The sequence below is a fragment of the Camelina sativa genome, chromosome 1 (genome assembly GCF_000633955.1).
Source record: "Camelina sativa cultivar DH55 chromosome 1, Cs, whole genome shotgun sequence".
Classification (NCBI taxonomy): Eukaryota; Viridiplantae; Streptophyta; class Magnoliopsida; order Brassicales; family Brassicaceae; genus Camelina; species Camelina sativa.
This window is the reverse complement of record NC_025685.1, coordinates 9342782-9360170: the sequence shown is the minus strand read 5'-3', so window position 1 is coordinate 9360170 and position 17389 is coordinate 9342782. Positions and strand designations below refer to the sequence as shown.

At 39.3% G+C, this 17389-nt stretch overlaps 6 protein-coding genes and 1 pseudogene across 6 annotated transcripts; 1 reads left to right on the top strand and 6 right to left on the bottom strand.

The window, feature by feature from the left end:
- LOC104785133 lies at positions 1194–1677 on the top strand (annotated as a pseudogene).
- Positions 1679–3386, bottom strand: LOC104785143 (U-box domain-containing protein 4-like). The gene has a single exon (XM_010510294.2). It carries the CDS (start codon positions 3273–3275, stop codon positions 1839–1841), a length of 1437 nt encoding a protein of 478 aa, XP_010508596.1. The 5' UTR covers positions 3276–3386; the 3' UTR covers positions 1679–1838.
- Positions 3473–4609, bottom strand: LOC104785125 (geranylgeranyl pyrophosphate synthase 10, mitochondrial-like). Its single transcript, XM_010510273.2, has one exon. It carries the CDS (start codon positions 4602–4604, stop codon positions 3555–3557), a length of 1050 nt encoding a protein of 349 aa, XP_010508575.1. The 5' UTR covers positions 4605–4609; the 3' UTR covers positions 3473–3554.
- LOC104785116 (geranylgeranyl pyrophosphate synthase 10, mitochondrial-like) lies at positions 5825–7055 on the bottom strand. The gene is made up of 2 exons (XM_019241152.1): positions 6395–7055; positions 5825–6307 (listed from the first exon to the last, which is right to left on the bottom strand). Exons 1-2 carry the CDS (start codon positions 7053–7055, stop codon positions 5985–5987), a joined length of 984 nt encoding a protein of 327 aa, XP_019096697.1. The 3' UTR covers positions 5825–5984.
- LOC104785098 (geranylgeranyl pyrophosphate synthase 10, mitochondrial-like) lies at positions 8310–9233 on the bottom strand. The gene is made up of 2 exons (XM_019246859.1): positions 8573–9233; positions 8310–8485 (listed from the first exon to the last, which is right to left on the bottom strand). Exons 1-2 carry the CDS (start codon positions 9231–9233, stop codon positions 8310–8312), a joined length of 837 nt encoding a protein of 278 aa, XP_019102404.1.
- Positions 10049–11089, bottom strand: LOC104705803. The gene is made up of 5 exons (XM_010421884.1): positions 11072–11089; positions 10900–10975; positions 10640–10809; positions 10467–10542; positions 10049–10374 (listed from the first exon to the last, which is right to left on the bottom strand). Exons 1-5 carry the CDS (start codon positions 11087–11089, stop codon positions 10049–10051), a joined length of 666 nt encoding a protein of 221 aa, XP_010420186.1.
- Positions 11510–16932, bottom strand: LOC104785105 (kinesin-like protein KIN-12F). The gene is made up of 17 exons (XM_010510251.2): positions 16599–16932; positions 16425–16502; positions 16184–16309; positions 15999–16082; positions 15776–15901; positions 15613–15672; positions 15485–15538; positions 15305–15397; positions 15049–15144; positions 14830–14975; positions 14575–14724; positions 14235–14364; positions 13250–14140; positions 13052–13147; positions 12870–12962; positions 12021–12779; positions 11510–11911 (listed from the first exon to the last, which is right to left on the bottom strand). Exons 1-17 carry the CDS (start codon positions 16806–16808, stop codon positions 11729–11731), a joined length of 3375 nt encoding a protein of 1124 aa, XP_010508553.1. The 5' UTR covers positions 16809–16932; the 3' UTR covers positions 11510–11728.

Sequence of the window (17389 nt, the reverse complement as noted above, 5' to 3'; positions counted from 1 at the left end):
TTGTTGATCCAAAAGAACTTTTCCTTCTCTCTCTCTCCTGTCTTGCAAACAAGAGAAAAGAAAAAACGTATGAACAGAAGAGAGGGAACAAAACCCACCAAGAATAGACAAAACCCAAGTTTGTCAATTTTGCAAGACTTGATTTTGTTTGCCTATGTGTGTTGTCTAAAGATTATTTAGATTTTTAGAGAGATCTTAGGGAGACCATTCGTTTTTTGTTTTGTTTTTAGTTATACTATCCTTGTTGTTGTTGTTGTGCTTTGTCATTTCATTTGCTTCCAATTTCTTTTCATTAAATATTGGTACTTTATATGATGATGATACTTGAGATGATGATAATCCTAAATATATATGTATTAAGATAATTCTATTACAAAATATATATATAGCTAAATTCAACTATTACTACTTTACTAGTGATATTGACGTAACGTGTGTTATGTAATTGGTTGAGAGTAGTCTTGTACAGGCGACAGCATTGGGACATATTTTCAAAGAAGTCAAAACCCCAATGGCACTGTGGTAATTAAACACTGAACCATTGGTAAATCTGTCAGGGGATATGGCGACCTTGTGGATCAAGTTAAAAAGCATGTATGTATCAGTGTTGTTGTTTTTTTCCCCAACTCATTCAGAGAACAAAAGAGAGAACTACTTACCTGTTTCTATTTTTATTCTTCTCTTCCCATTTGTTTCTTCTTCTTGTTGGATTGAATCAAAGGATCGTACAACACAGACGAGAAATTGGAATCTCTGTGAAGCAAATTCGAAGAGTTGGTGTCTGATTCGGTCCAGAAGCTTCGTAAGCGTAGTACTCTCTCTCTCTCTCTCATGCGATTTTGTCTTCAAAACTCAGTGTGTAGAATTCGTTAACGTCTACTCTCTCTCTCTCTCTCTGTCCTTGAAACTCAGTGTGTAGACGCTTTTTAGCTTTTGAATCCGTGCAAAAGGAGACCCATTGTGCCTAGGGTTTGGGACTCTTTAACTCCTATCTGAGGAAGTTTGGCTTCGATTCTTTAAAAACAATCCCTTTAGAGAGATACAAAGCTTCGTCAGGACAATGAAGGTGCTAACTTTTTGTTGTTCCTTAAAGTCTCTTCATTTTATTTCGATAATCAAGGACGTTATGGTTCTTGATCTGTCTCTTCTCTTGACTCATGGGTTTTTGTGGTTATGTTGGAGCATTTCTGCAGCAAAAGATGCGTATCAAATTGTCGCTGAACAGTGACAAATGCAGGAAGAAAGCAATGCAAGCAGCTGTAGTTGCAAATGGTAAGTGTCTAACAGATTCAAAGTTTTAAACCGAGAATGGTTGGTTTTCTAATGGTTAAAAAGTTGAAACTTTTATACAACTGTATCTTGGAATCGCAGGTGTAACCTCAGTGGCTGTGGAAGGGGAATTTCAGGATGAGCTTGTGGTGATTGGAGAAGATGTTGATGCAGCCTATTTGGTAATTGAGTTGAGGAAGAAAGCATGTTTCGCAACTTTAGAGACTCTTGAAGAAGTAAAGCCGGAGAAGAAGCCACAAGTTGATGGAAAGTCCGTTACACAATTGCTGCATCGCTCAATGTCCTGTGGTTCACAACGAGCAGCCTAGGCCTGAGATTTATAAAATTGTGTACGACTCTTACGGTCCAACCACTGGATGCAGAATCATATAAAAGAAGACTGAAGATGAAGATTCCAAATCCATTCAAAATTTGATATCTTTTAGACTTTTATTAGTACATGTGTATACAAACGTATCAAAAACAAAATTGCAAATCAAACAACAACATTTGAGTCCTTCTTTCCAAGTCAGATTATAAACATCCATCAAAACAGATGGAAAGCTGGATCAGAGACGATCTGGATCCCGGACAAGATGTTCGAGTGTGACCCTTCTAATTGACCGTACCATTAGTTCATGGGAAGCTCTGATTCTAGCAAGTCTGCTCTGCATACTCTGAAACACAGGATGGCTTATTGCCTCATGCACTCTAGCATAATGCTCTTGGTCTTCAGAGAAATTAATAAGTGCCTCAGCTGCGTTATCCCTGAGCTCTTCCGACTCATCAGCCAACCATTCAATCAGAATTGGTATCATACCGGAATCAGAAAAGGCCTCACGGTCATTCTCATTATAACTCAACTGAGAGATAGCTCCAGAAATCCTCTCTCTAAACTCAAGGGATCCATCTCTCAAAAGCTCGATCAGCAAAGGAATAGCGCCAGACTCTCTAATAACAGATACAGAATGCCTATAACCCGCAAGATCCCATAGCACATCAGAAGCCGCCAACTTGGCTTCGTTATCACCTTCTCTCAAGATCCTCACAAGTTGTTCCGCTATCAAAACAGCATTACCCTCAGCTACAGCTAATATACAGAACACATCCTCTGCAATATCTTTCCCCAATGGATCTTGTCCTGAGAGAAGCTCAACGTACAAAGGAATGGAACCAGCTTCAGTAACAGGCCTAATGTACTCGGTCTGAGCAGATATGATCCCTAAGGCATTACCAGCTAAAAGCTTTGCCTTATTATCCCCATCTCGATATAGATCCACAAGTGCTGTAATCACTCCTGCTTCAACCAACATTCGCCTAGCTCGTCTAGTAACACCTATCAATCCGATTGCATGACAAGATCTCTCTCTGGACGCCAAGTTCCCAACTTTAGCAGCTTCAACAAGAAACTTAAGCCCTCCTGAATGAACAAGAACACGTCTGCTCTCACGTATCGTTGTCAAAGCACTAAGGATCTCTAACAAATACCATCTACTCCCATCATCTTCCCAATTATTCAACTCACGAATCACAATCTCTAAACCACCTAACCTAGCCAAACCAACTCGAATCGAAGATCCAAAAGTAACTAAACTCCACAAACACTTCACCCAAATCCCCCGGAACACATCACCATTATTATTAGTATTCGCCTCAAGTAACAACCCTAGCAAGCTAGCAATCGCACCACACCTCCCCATCGTAACCGCAAACCCGCCATCTTCACCGCCGTGACAGGCGATACGTTTTAAGCAATGCGCGGCGGCAGCTTGAACGGAACGATTGGGATCATCGGAGACACGAAGAAGACCGGCGAGGATCGGAATTGCACGGAGTATATAACTCTCGGGTACTCGAGTCGCTAAATCTGATAACTTTATAATAGATCTTACTCGAATTGAAGCCGAACCAGATGAAATCGAATCCTCGAATCGATTAAACTCTGTTTCCCAATCTGGGTTTTGAAAACCTCTGCTTTCGCTTTCCGTTTCTGAAGAAGAACCCATTTCTGGAGATTACGAGAAACCTAAGAATATCAAGAGAGCATGATAATGGAGAGATTGAGATTCACATCTACAAGCAAGAACAGAGCAAAAGATTGAAATCTGCCACGTCAGTGTTTGACACTACTACTGCATACGAAGAAGACGACTTACTTCGGTTACCCGGATTAAGCAAAAACTAAACCAAGTTAAATTTGAATGGATTACATGAACTAAAATTGGATTTTTTTGGTTTACTCGGTTTATTAGGTTACAATAAATAAAGGAGTTTTAAGACACACGTCAGTTTTGTCTGTTGACAACGTAATCAGCAAGAAACAGCAACGGAGCTGCCTTGTCTGAATCAAACGTTTTAAGATGTTCCCGAGCTTCTCTGTTCAACTTGTCAGCATATACTCCCGACTTCTCCACTCCCATCAACTTGGGATACGTTAGCTTTTCCGAGATCAAATCTTTACGGGCTGTTTTACCGAGCTCTTCCGAGGACTTGGTCACATCATCCACCACCTGAAACATCAACCCAACGCATCTCGCGTAACTTCTAAGACTTTCTATTTCTTCATCTGACCCACCTCCCACTATACCTCCCATAACAGCTGCCGCTTCAAGCAACGCCGCCGTTTTATGAATATGTATAAACTCAAGATGCTCTAAACCCACTTCATTATTATCAAAGTTCATTCCTTCTCCAGCCAAATCCGCCGCTTGACCCGCAACTAGCCCTTCCGTTCCCACGGCTTTCGATATCTCTAGAACGGCACGGAGAACTCTCGGTGGAGGAACGTCCAATGAGGTGGATTCCACGATGTGCTTGATGGCCAAAGCTATGAGCCCATCAACTGCCAAGATGGCTATATTTTCGCCAAAGACTTTATGATTTGTGGGTTTTCCGCGTCGGAGGCTGTCGTCGTCCATACAAGGTAGATCGTCTTGAATGAGTGACGACGCATGGATCATCTCAATCGCACATGCGGCAGGCATTGCGGTTGACTCTTTCCCACCCACAAGGTTGCATGCAGCCAGACAAAGCATTGGCCGTATTCGTTTCCCGCCCAAGAGAAGCGTGTACCTCATGGCCTCACGGATCTTCAGTACTGGCGTCTGGCATACTGGAACAGCCTCGTCGAGTGCCTTATTGACAAGCTTAGATTTGCGGATCATATAAGACAAGAACTCTGATTCATAGCTTTCAGCAGTCATGGTGTGGCTGGGCGGATCAAGGTGGCGGGTCTGGCGGGCATTGAAACGCGGCCTTAGAAATCTCCAAAACAAGAACTGAAGAGAGATGAAGATGGAGATGAAAGTGTAAACAAGAGCTTCTTGATTTTCCATCTTTGGCTTTGGTTTGTTCGTTTTTAATCGCATTGTTGATACTTGATACCATATTTATAGTGGACGAGTTTACTAAATTAGTCAATAAATCACAGTTGTTGATTTTTGAAGCAATTGAATTACGTAACACACAATGAAAAACAGCTTACTCTCGTTGTAAGTTGAAATATTATCATGTGGATCGTATATGGATTCATAGCGCCGGGGCACGTTGGGAGCGTTTACAAAAACTGTTGGCTTGCACGCTAACCTTATTATAAAGGAAAAACAAAATTGTCATTAACTACTCTCATGTTTCATTCGTAATATTAAATTCGGGTTTTACTGTGTGCTTCCAACTCAAAACCAATTAGCAATAAGTGGAGAGGTCCTAACCCCCCTCCTCAGGCTCAGGCATGACTATCTGAAACGTGAGCATATGTGGGAACAACATCCATGGAGTGGCCCAAGAAACAACCTGCTCTGATACCATATAAATTCGGGCTTTACCGTGGGCTTTCAACTCAAAACTAATTGGCAATGAGTTGAGAGACCATAACCCTTTATATATTACTTAAATCCCTTATACCTTTCCGACGTCGGATATTTTACAAGTATGCAAATGCATATAATTACCGTTGCATTTACTACTTAACATGTGAGCTAGCTTTAATAAAAAAAATACTAATTTTCTCTCTGTTTCTTAAACATTAATACATCATATATACAGAAATTGCGAAAGCAATTAGTGTATGCAAAACGCAAAAGAAAAATATTTTTAATTCCGTTTGATATTTACGTTTTAATAGAATAATTGAGGAAAACAATAAAGGAGTATAATTCAAACATGAATTTAAGTAAAAAATTAAGCCAATCATAATCCATTAATTGTTAGTGTTACTACTAAAGTACTAATCAATAGTTGACAAAAAAATAAATAATAAAGTACTAATCAATATAGAATTAGTTTGTAATAAGTTGTTCCCTCAAGATCTCTCGTTAACAATCTCCGAAACTGGAAAGTTCATTGACAAAAAAAGTAGCATCAACAACTCAATCAAGAATAAGAAAAATCTTTAATTTGTATTATTTATCTCTTTATTTTTAGTTTATATATAGTTTCAACTAGTTAATTAGCATGTGCATATAGAACTTTCAGAATTATTGTATGCGAAATATATAGTACAAATTGATGGACACCCCAATTTATCCTGCTTTAGTGATTGCATCCAAAGGGACAAGTGAAGACCGTTAACAATTAAGTAGAATGAGGCCTAAGTTTGTATATGGGTCTCGTGTGTTTTATTGCTTTCTTTTTACGTATCCAAATTTTGAATTCTTGTTATCAAACTTTTCATTGGACACAAATTTTTGTTGTTAAGCTTTTGATGAGCAATAGTGTCAGTTTTGTCTGTTGAGAATGTAATCAGCGAGAGACAACAAAGGAGCCACCTTGTCTAAATTAAACCCTTGAAGATGTTCCCGAGCTTCTCTGTTCAATCTCTCTGCATATTCCCTCGATTTCTCCACTCCCATCAGTCTCGGATACGTTAGCTTTCCGACGATCAAATCTTTACCTGCAGTCTTCCCCAACTCCTCCGATGACTTCGTCACATCAAGCACATCATCCACCACCTGAAACATCAAACCAATGCATCTTGCGTAACTCCTAAGCTTCTCTATTTCTTCATCCGACCCACCTCCCATTATAGCTCCCGTGACAGCTGCCGCTTCAAGCAACGCAGCCGTTTTATGAATATGTGTAAACTCAAGATGCTCTAATCCCACTTCGTTATTATCAAAGCTCATACCTTCTCCAGCCAAATCCGCCGCTTGACCTGCAACAAGCCCCTCCGTCCCCACTGCTTTCACCATCTCCTGAACGCTCCTGAGAACCCTCTCTGAAGGAACGTCCGATAAAGTTGATGTGGCGGCCTTTTGAACAGCCAAAGCTATGAGCGCATCAGAAGCTAATATGGCTATACCTTCTCCAAAGACTATATGGTTAGTGGGTTTCCCACGGCGGAGGCTGTCGTCGTCCATGCAAGGGAGGTCGTCTAGAATGAGAGACGACGCGTGGAGCATCTCAACCCCACACGCAGCGGCCATTGCGGTTGACTCATGTCCGCCCACGAGCTCGCATGCAGCTAAGCAAAGCATTGGTCTTACGCGTTTGCCATCCGAGAGAAGCGTATACCTCATAGCCTCATGGATCTTGAGAACTGGCTGGCGGAGAGGAACGGCCTCTTCTAGTGCTTTATTGACGGACTTGGCTTTATTGGACATATAAGACATGAACTCAAACTTATAGCTCTTGCGGGAAGTCAGACGGCCGCCGCGGATGTTAAGGTGGCGGTTCAGCCTCAACGTAGACGTAACTTCAGTGTAACGTGGCCGGAATCTCCAGAACAAGAGTTGGAGAGAGAGGAAGAAGGAGATGAGAGCGTAAACAAGAGCTTCAAGAGTATCCATATTGGCTATATTGGTTTGATTTTTAGAAAAAAACTTGGAATACTGATACCATATTTATATGGTGAATGAGTTTGGGGTTTAATTAATAAATTAATCGTACGCGTATGTATTGATTTCCTTAGGGTTAAATGTTACAACGCGAGACCATATATATATATATGCTTATCTGTCGTTTTAAGTTGTAATTAATATGAGTTCATCTATAATAGCGTCGAGTCACCTTCGGAAAGCTGGCTGCTTGCACGATAACATGTGTTCTACATACACTTTTGGTCAAATCTCAAACATCATAATTGCACTATTATAATCACAATGAGAAAAATAATCAAAATTATCATTTATTACTCCCATGTGACTGACTGAAATTGAGAACTAATCTAAACAAATGCATTACTACTTAACATACTTAACATGTGATCGTTATGTATGAAAACATTATATTTCTTTCTTTCGAACCAAAGATTATCAACAAACATAATTAAGAATACAATTGCACTCAAACGAGGCACTAAAAAAAGTACTAATAAGTAATAACAAACCCATTTCATTGCCAACCGAGCAAAAAGTGAATATGTTAATATGTTATATATATATCAGCGTCGAGTCACGTTGGGGAGCCCTTAAGAAAGCTGGCTGCTTGCACGATAACGTTTTGTTCTATATATATTTCTTCTTTCGTATTAAACATTATTTATCTTCTTACGTATTTAAACGTCATCTACAAATAAAAAATAATTGCATTCAAACGTGTTATTTAATGATCCTTTCTTTGGTCTCCAAAACAATGATGCTATGGTTCTAATGACGACATGATTTTATTTACAAAATAACCGTCTAAAACCGCGAGGCTTCTTGTATATGACTTGTTTGTGCTCCGTTAATGATGTACTAACAACCTTAGGTGTAGGAGGCACCGTGTCTTTTGTGGGCTGTGTCTCAGTTCCATTTGCAGGAGGAGCCTCAAGTTTCTTGGGAGGTGGGTTTAAGTTTGCATCTTTATACTCGACACCATATTCCATTGCCGACAGTTCAATCCCTGTCTTCACGAGCATCTTCATGAGCACTCCAATTTCAATGTTCCCACATAAGTATGCCATCGGATATCCCATAGCTGGTTGTGCGTCTAAGGTAAATGATACACCTGAAACCAAACCCACATGAATCAAAACTAAACAAAAACCTAAAACATTTTTGTCCAAAAATTGATGATCTAGCTAGAGAAAAATACTGAACCTTGGATGGTCTTCAAAGCTCCTATGATTTNCCGACGATCAAATCTTTACCTGCAGTCTTCCCCAACTCCTCCGATGACTTCGTCACATCAAGCACATCATCCACCACCTGAAACATCAAACCAATGCATCTTGCGTAACTCCTAAGCTTCTCTATTTCTTCATCCGACCCACCTCCCATTATAGCTCCCGTGACAGCTGCCGCTTCAAGCAACGCAGCCGTTTTATGAATATGTGTAAACTCAAGATGCTCTAATCCCACTTCGTTATTATCAAAGCTCATACCTTCTCCAGCCAAATCCGCCGCTTGACCTGCAACAAGCCCCTCCGTCCCCACTGCTTTCACCATCTCCTGAACGCTCCTGAGAACCCTCTCTGAAGGAACGTCCGATAAAGTTGATGTGGCGGCCTTTTGGACAGCCAAAGCTATGAGCGCATCAGAAGCTAATATGGCTATACCTTCTCCAAAGACTATATGGTTAGTGGGTTTCCCACGGCGGAGGCTGTCGTCGTCCATGCAAGGGAGGTCGTCTAGAATGAGAGACGACGCGTGGAGCATCTCAACCCCACACGCAGCGGCCATTGCGGTTGACTCATGTCCGCCCACGAGCTCGCATGCAGCTAAGCAAAGCATTGGTCTTACACGTTTGCCATCCGAGAGAAGCGTATACCTCATAGCCTCATGGATCTTGAGAACTGGCTGGCGGAGAGGAACGGCCTCTTCTAGTGCTTTATTGACGGACTTGGCTTTATTGGACATATAAGACATGAACTCAAACTTATAGCTCTTGCGGGAAGTCAGACGGCCGCCGCGGATGTTAAGGTGGCGGTTCAGCCTCAACGTAGACGTAACTTCAGTGTAACGTGGCCGGAATCTCCAGAACAAGAGTTGGAGAGAGAGGAAGAAGGAGATGAGAGCGTAAACAAGAGCTTCAAGAGTATCCATATTGGCTATATTGGTTTGATTTTTAGAAAAAAACTTGGAATACTGATACCATATTTATATGGTGAATGAGTTTGGGGTTTAATTAATAAATTAATCGTACGCGTATGTATTGATTTCCTTAGGGTTAAATGTTACAACGCGAGACCATATATATATATATGCTTATCTGTCGTTTTAAGTTGTAATTAATATGAGTTCATCTATAATAGCGTCGAGTCACCTTCGGAAAGCTGGCTGCTTGCACGATAACATGTGTTCTACATACACTTTTGGTCAAATCTCAAACATCATAATTGCACTATTATAATCACAATGAGAAAAATAATCAAAATTATCATTTATTACTCCCATGTGACTGACTGAAATTGAGAACTAATCTAAACAAATGCATTACTACTTAACATACTTAACATGTGATCGTTATGTATGAAAACATTATATTTCTTTCTTTCGAACCAAAGATTATCAACAAACATAATTAAGAATACAATTGCACTCAAACGAGGCACTAAAAAAAGTACTAATAAGTAATAACAAACCCATTTCATTGCCAACCGAGCAAAAAGTGAATATGTTAATATGTTATATATATATCAGCGTCGAGTCACGTTGGGGAGCCCTTAAGAAAGCTGGCTGCTTGCACGATAACGTTTTGTTCTATATATATTTCTTCTTTCGTATTAAACATTATTTATCTTCTTACGTATTTAAACGTCATCTACAAATAAAAAATAATTGCATTCAAACGTGTTATTTAATGATCCTTTCTTTGGTCTCCAAAACAATGATGCTATGGTTCTAATGACGACATGATTTTATTTACAAAATAACCGTCTAAAACCGCGAGGCTTCTTGTATATGACTTGTTTGTGCTCCGTTAATGATGTACTAACAACCTTAGGTGTAGGAGGCACCGTGTCTTTTGTGGGCTGTGTCTCAGTTCCATTTGCAGGAGGAGCCTCAAGTTTCTTGGGAGGTGGGTTTAAGTTTGCATCTTTATACTCGACACCATATTCCATTGCCGACAGTTCAATCCCTGTCTTCACGAGCATCTTCATGAGCACTCCAATTTCAATGTTCCCACATAAGTATGCCATCGGATATCCCATAGCTGGTTGTGCGTCTAAGGTAAATGATACACCTGAAACCAAACCCACATGAATCAAAACTAAACAAAAACCTAAAACATTTTTGTCCAAAAATTGATGATCTAGCTAGAGAAAAATACTGAACCTTGGATGGTCTTCAAAGCTCCTATGATTTTCTTATACCAACTTATTTCTAATGTGTTTAGCTCGAAGCAACATCTCTACAGAAGCCAAAAACACACAATGTTAAATTCAAAACCATTGATAAGTACGGGAAGTAGTGAAAAAGGAAAGAAGTTGTGAGAAATATAAACAAACCATGAAGTGGGAATTTGGTCTCCGGGTTCCTTGTGGATTCTCTTCATATCCATAATCAATTCGGAAAAGCTCAACGTACCTTCTCGCTACATACAATTTCTTAATGAATACTATAGGATCAACTTCTCCCCGTAGATATACCAACCAGTTTGACACATCGAGCTTTAAACCTTTAAATGTTTCAGAGGATGACAACACAGTTTTAATTAGTCTTGGGTAATTGACAAGAAAATCTTCAAGACTCAAAGTTCTTTAATTACCTCCAATGCCCTGGTAGATTTTATTTAACATCTTTTCGTAACCTTTGAGTCCAATATTCACACCAAAAACACATGTCTGTTCATAAAGTTACGCTGGAAATATTAGAGGAGAATCAAGAAAAGTATAGATTATTTATTGGAAAAAGATGTAGTAAAACAGAGAATAACTTACCAATGGAGTAGCCTGCATCGTTCTGAGTTTCTTCTAGAGCTGTGTAATTCTTAGATGATAATTGGAACAACTTAGATTAGATGAGCTTGATTAGCTTCTATGCTTCTAGTTTCCTCTTTTATGTGTCCGTATATTTTTGTTTCCATAATGTAGAGATTTATTGCCTTTTAGCTTTTAGCTTAGCAATCGTATATAAAATCATAACTAGAAATATTCCATATACACAAAAACTTTCCAATTTCTTTACCACTACGGCACTCATATATCATAGAATGTGAGTTTTCTTTTTTTTGGTGAGCCAAGCGGATTTTATTTTAACAAAAAGTAAGCCACCGTCGATTTGGCAAAAGAGGATTCTCGTCAATCAAAGTCTTATTATATCTCATAAGATTTTCTCATAAGATTCATAAAATCAAGATGAACAAATAAAAAAATGAATTACCAAGTCTGCACGCCACAACCAAGATTATTCAAATCAAATACAGTGGAACAAATAATTCAACGGGGAAAAAGCCAAAACCAAAATGCCTTGTGGAAAAAGGACATCAGAATATTATTATTAGCACCAAGGGGAAAAATAAGCAGAACAAAGGTGTGTGTGTATATACCAATCAGATCCAAGAAGGGTCTTCAAGTTATGCGCTGTGGTATATGTTTCTACATTCCTTCTTCCTCGATAGCTGAGTTCTTCTGATTTAGTGGCTGCAATGCAGATTCTGGTAGCGTGTTTTGCTTTAGATTCTTTTTGATTGTTGCCACTTCCAACTTGTGTCTCCTCTTCAACTTTTCCATTTTCTTCTTTAGCTTCTCGTTTTCTTCTTCTGCTTCATTGAGCTTTTCCTGCAACCAAATATGTTCATAGTGGGAGGCCAAAACTCAGAAAACAATAATGTCACACTCACAAACCATGATTTTCATCAATTAGAATATGACAACTTTGTTTTGTTACCTCAGCAGCTGATGCTGATTGTTCGGCTTCTCTGAGTCTAACAAGAACTTCTCCAGCAGTATGAACAGCTTCAGCAGTATTCCTTAGTTGAATCTTAAGGCTTACGTTTTCTCTCTTCAACAAATCCCTTTCTCGTTCTCTTTCTACTCTAAGAGCTGAGAGCTCAGTAGCAAGTGACTTAGCGAAACGAGAACCGCAACCCTTTTTTCCAGCCTTTGCTACTGCCTTCTTCAACTCTGTTATCCATTCCACTGTTGCTTTATGCTTTGATCCTAATTCGTTGTACTTCTCTTGTAGCTCTGTGTAGTGTTCAACAAACCTGGCATGACCTAGAACAGATCTTCGAAGTGCATCCTCTAACTCCTCAGAAGATAGTTTCTCTTGTTTAAGCTGTGCTTCAGCTTTCTCTGCACGCGTACGTTGAGTTTCAATCTCAACTCTGAGTTCATCGGTCAATGATATCCACTCGCTTTCCATTTCTGTGCACTTGAGTCTTTCTTCTTCTATATCTTTTTCAGAAGTCTTGTTACGGAGTTGAAATGAACGAGCCAACAGAGATGACCTCAGTTCGTCAGTGGACATGGTTACAGGCGTCTGCAACTTGGCTTTCAGATCTTCAATTTCTTTGAGTAATGCCTCCTTCTCGCCAATATCAAAGTCTGTCTTTTTGGAGTCGTCATCCCGGATTTGTTTTACGTCATATTTTTCAGTTATGACTTCTGCTTGGCCACTCTCAACAACATCAGTACAGCTGAGATACTGCAGAACCATTTAATTGGGATATATGTTACAATTTCTCATATTTTTCCACTATAGATATGGTCAGAGTAAGCTGAAGTAAGTACCAACCTGGTTTTCATTTGCAGAAGGAAGTCGTTCTCCTTTACTTGCTCCCACAAGTTCTTCTGTTTCATCCTCAGTTTGAAGCTTGTGTTGCTCTACCTGAAGAAGATATAATTTAGTAACCAGACTGCTAAACCATATGTGTGATTCAAGTTTTCAATAGACATAAGACACAAAAGTTGGGTTACCAGGCGCGTTAGCTGTTCAATCTTGGCTGCTTGCTCTATGCACAACTTTTCAAGCTTTTGCTGCTTCTCAATAACCCCTTCCACATGATTTCCATCCTGATTCACAATGAATCCAACAATGTTAGCTTCAGGATAACTGTCATTTTAATTAAAAACTATAAAACATACTTTCTCTGCTATATCACTTGATATACTTACTCCCTCAACTACACTTGATAACTTGGAGCTGCAAAGTCTGCAGGAAGAACAGAATGGCGACAGAGGTAGTCGATCATCTGTTAAAGGTTTATCATCTTGTAGTATCTCTGTGGAAGGTTGCATGGTCAAGTTATCAGAAGACAAAGAAACTGAGCATCGGTTTAATGCAGGGTTTTGCGGATTGTCAATAATATCCAAGCCTCTCCGCAGACTTGCAGCTAGAGACTCTGTAGAACCTGCGAATATCGTGCTTCCACGTAAAGATGATCTGATATGTTGGCTCTCTGCAAAACAGGTGGACTTTATGCTCTGCGCCAGGCTATTCTGATTCCTGAGACATGATGAAGAGAGAGCTATGCTCTTCCTTAAAGAGTCTCTGATTTTAGGTGACTCTGACTGGATTGGTTCTTGCAAGATTAAGGATTGACGCCAGGGAATGACTGATATGCTGTTTTCCAATGCAAATTCCTTTGTCCTTGATTTATTTACTGCATCTGCACTGTCTTCTTCATGTTCTTTCAAAGATTCACCAAAATATTTATCTTCAGCTTCTGAACAAATCACATCATCGTCCATATCATCGTCCATAAGCTCTGATTCGTCGAATGCTGTTACAAACGAAGAGCTGACTGACTCTCTGCTGACAGGGAGCTTCTTTAGTTTCTGGTTGAATGAACCACGCAAGGACTTGATCTGCTGATGCAGTTCCTTTACATCATCTTCATCAACCGTTATCTCTTCCTCGTCATTATCAATTTTTGGCAGCATCAAAGAGCGGTTAAGACTGACTCTTAGTTGATTCAAGCTTTCACGTGGACTCTTAGCTCCAAAATAATCGTTTTTACTCCCAACAGAATGACAAATATCGGCTTTGGCTCTTGTCAGTTCTTCCTGCAAAAATGGTTGTAAATGATATTTGAATGACATCCAACTTTGAAAACCGAAAGATAAAAAAGGGAATGGTGTTGGTGGAAGAGGGTATTACCTTTAGCAGACGAATCTGGTCACTCAAATCATTCACATCTTCTTCCGAGATCTCATTAATCATTGGCTTGTTTCCCATGGCTTTAGCCCGCTCACCAAATCTAAGGGTGCTCATTGTTCTTTTTGTGTCTCTGTGTTACACAAACGAGCTCTATTAGTACATCTAGTGTGCATCCTGTCATTAAGATGCTTAAGTGTTTTGAGCTTTATTCTTTCAGCATATTTAGCATTAATTTGAATGTTAACAAGATCATTGTATTGATTGAATCTTAATACTTGGTACCATCAGGCTATTATGCTTATATTTAACTAATTAGTAATAGCAAGGTGAAGAAAAATACTTGTCGCTCGGAAAAATGTTGCACAGGATAGTGAGTTTTGAATTTCCACCAAGAGATTCTTGCAATAAATGCGTCAAGCATGAGGTTTTATGAAGACTGCGATCGGATATTCCAGGGTGAACGTTTCTCGCCAGAGCGTTTACAACATGGCTGCACCAATAGTTAAGAATGAAAATTTTAATAGAACACTAATGAAGTTGTTGATCTTATGTTCCCTATTCTGGATGCTAACACAGGGAGTTCATAAAGTTATACCCGAGCTCAGACAGAGACTTCTTCAAGAACTTTTCTTCCTCCACACAATGCTTAGTAGCGTCACGTACGTTTGTTCCCACTCCAGCAAGATCAACAAGGTTGATCCTGCTTGTTCTGGTAGTATTGAAACATCTTGATGAGGCTCCCTGTGCGCAGATAGTATTTGATCATTCGCTCATCAGATTGGAATAGGCAAAGATAGTCAAAATATGAGTATACCTTATTCCAAGACTCGACAATGAAAGAAAATATGACGTGTGATCGAGAACTTTGAAAACTTGTGCTAGTTGCTCCAACTTTTCTGCTTGAAAGTCCCTGTAAAGTGCACACCGGAACATGGGATATAGAGTTGGAATCAGTGGAGAAATGATTACTTCATCAACAGAAGCAAATAGCGGTTTCCAAGATATAGTGAAACGCTATACATAATATATTCATAACTTAGAATACTTAATAGATGAAGCTGGCATGATACCTTCATCAGTATTTGAGCAACATCCTCGTAGCTATCTACATATTCCTCGGTCAACTTCTCGACATGAATACCATTCTTTGTATCATCCTTTATCTGCCGTATGAGACAATAAATAATCAGAAAATTTACGCTCAACAAAGATTAACACTGGGAAGAAAACTGTATACTAGTGAAGCTAGCCTTAAGGTTTCTCTGGGTTTGATCAATCAAATCACTGATTTGTCCATTGTATATCTGCATGAAAAGATTGAGGAATCTAAGTCAGGAAATTCAAAAGAAAGAATCCTTCATATGGGTTTGGAAAATACCTCAAGAAAGGAACAACGGCACTGAAAGTTCACTTCTTTTCCTGCGGACTTCATCTTCTCCTGCATAATTGGCAAAAGGATGACGCTCATTAATGAACCAACCAATCCTAGCTCTCATAATCAAACAAAACCTTATAGCAAATAGTAAGAAAGCATAACTTACTCTCTGAATTTCAGAAAACAGCATCTGAAAGACTCGAGGTGCGAGTCCTTGCTCGCCTTTAGGAGATGGATCCTCAAGCATTGAACCTGCAGGACCCCACATTGTATAGGTCTTCCCACTTCCATTCTAAAAGGATCCAACAAAAGAATAATATATTTTCAACTTCGTATAGTGATCAATTGGTTTCAGTAGCACTAAAAAAAAACCAAAATCATTTCAATACCTGTCCATATGATAACACACTAGTGTTGTAACCTGATAATGCATCCCGAACCAAAGGAACACCTACTTGTTGAAATACATCATCCTGGCATCATCAACAAGTATAATAAACAAGTTACACACAAACACAATACAAGAAAACATAGCTGCTGATTTTGTGTATGTGAGAGAGAAAGAGAGTGGAACCTGATTTAGAATAGAGTCGAGAACAGAATCAAATGTAAACTGGCGATCCTGAACAGAATAGGAATCATTGGAAACTTTTTTAACTTTCCAGCAATACTCCTTTGTAGGTTTAATCCTCACCACAACCTTTTGATATACAACAAAATTGAGTTAGAACCCCCAATTTTTTATAAGGAAAGAAAAGCAAAAAGGCTCTTAAAAATCCGAGCAAAAGGATTCTCCAAAAATAGAAAGAACCAACCTTTACATGTGGATTCAAGGCTTCTTCTTCTTCTTCTTCCACTTCATTCCGAAGTTTCACAGCCGACACTCCCTTTCTCTGATATTAGTATTCAGATCTCCACCAAACCCATTAGGGGAAACAATAGAAAAGAATCACACAATTCGATCGAATGAGAAAGGATCTTTCACTTACCCGAGACGATGAAACTTCACCTCGGCGATTGAGTGATTTAGAGACGGATCGATTTCGCGGAGTGTGGATGTTTGGGTCGTGAGGAGGGAAGTTTTCGATGTCGGATCTAGGGTTTGAGTTCGGTTTCAAATGGGCTGATACGGATTTGGGAAGGAAACTCCATTTAGAAGAAGTGGGTAAGGCTCCTCCGGTGAAGCGATTGTCTGCCATTGACACAGCTTGCGAGATCCAGCGATCGTGAGATAAACAGAATGGGAGAGAGAGAGAGAGAGACGACTGAATGATTCAAAATTTGAAGGAGAGGGAAATGAAAAAAAGAGAGTAAATGATAATTAAAGATTCAAACTTTGATATTAATCTATTCATTCTCGGATCTACTTTACTCGACCGTTGTAGGAGGATTCTTCTTTTTCTCTTCTTTTCTTATCATTTTTTTTTTAAAAAAAAAAAGAGAGAAAAACAAATGATTGGTTATTAGGTGAGAGATAATAGTTGTTGCAGTTACAAAGATTTTGAATGGCCGCGACATTAATTTCTATAAAATTTCATGTATTCATTCATTCATGCTTTTGTTAATATGTGATATATCCAAAGTACAATACGAGTGTTACATTAGCCAAGTGACTGACTAGCTAGCCAGCTACGGTTCGGTTCTTACTGTCTTCGGCGATTTAATCAACAAGAAGCATAGACGAAATAGACAGAGCATTGACATGATTAAAGAGGGACTAGTAGAGTAGTAGTCATGCTTCTTTCTCTCTTTCACGACACATGTCTCTACTTCTCTCATT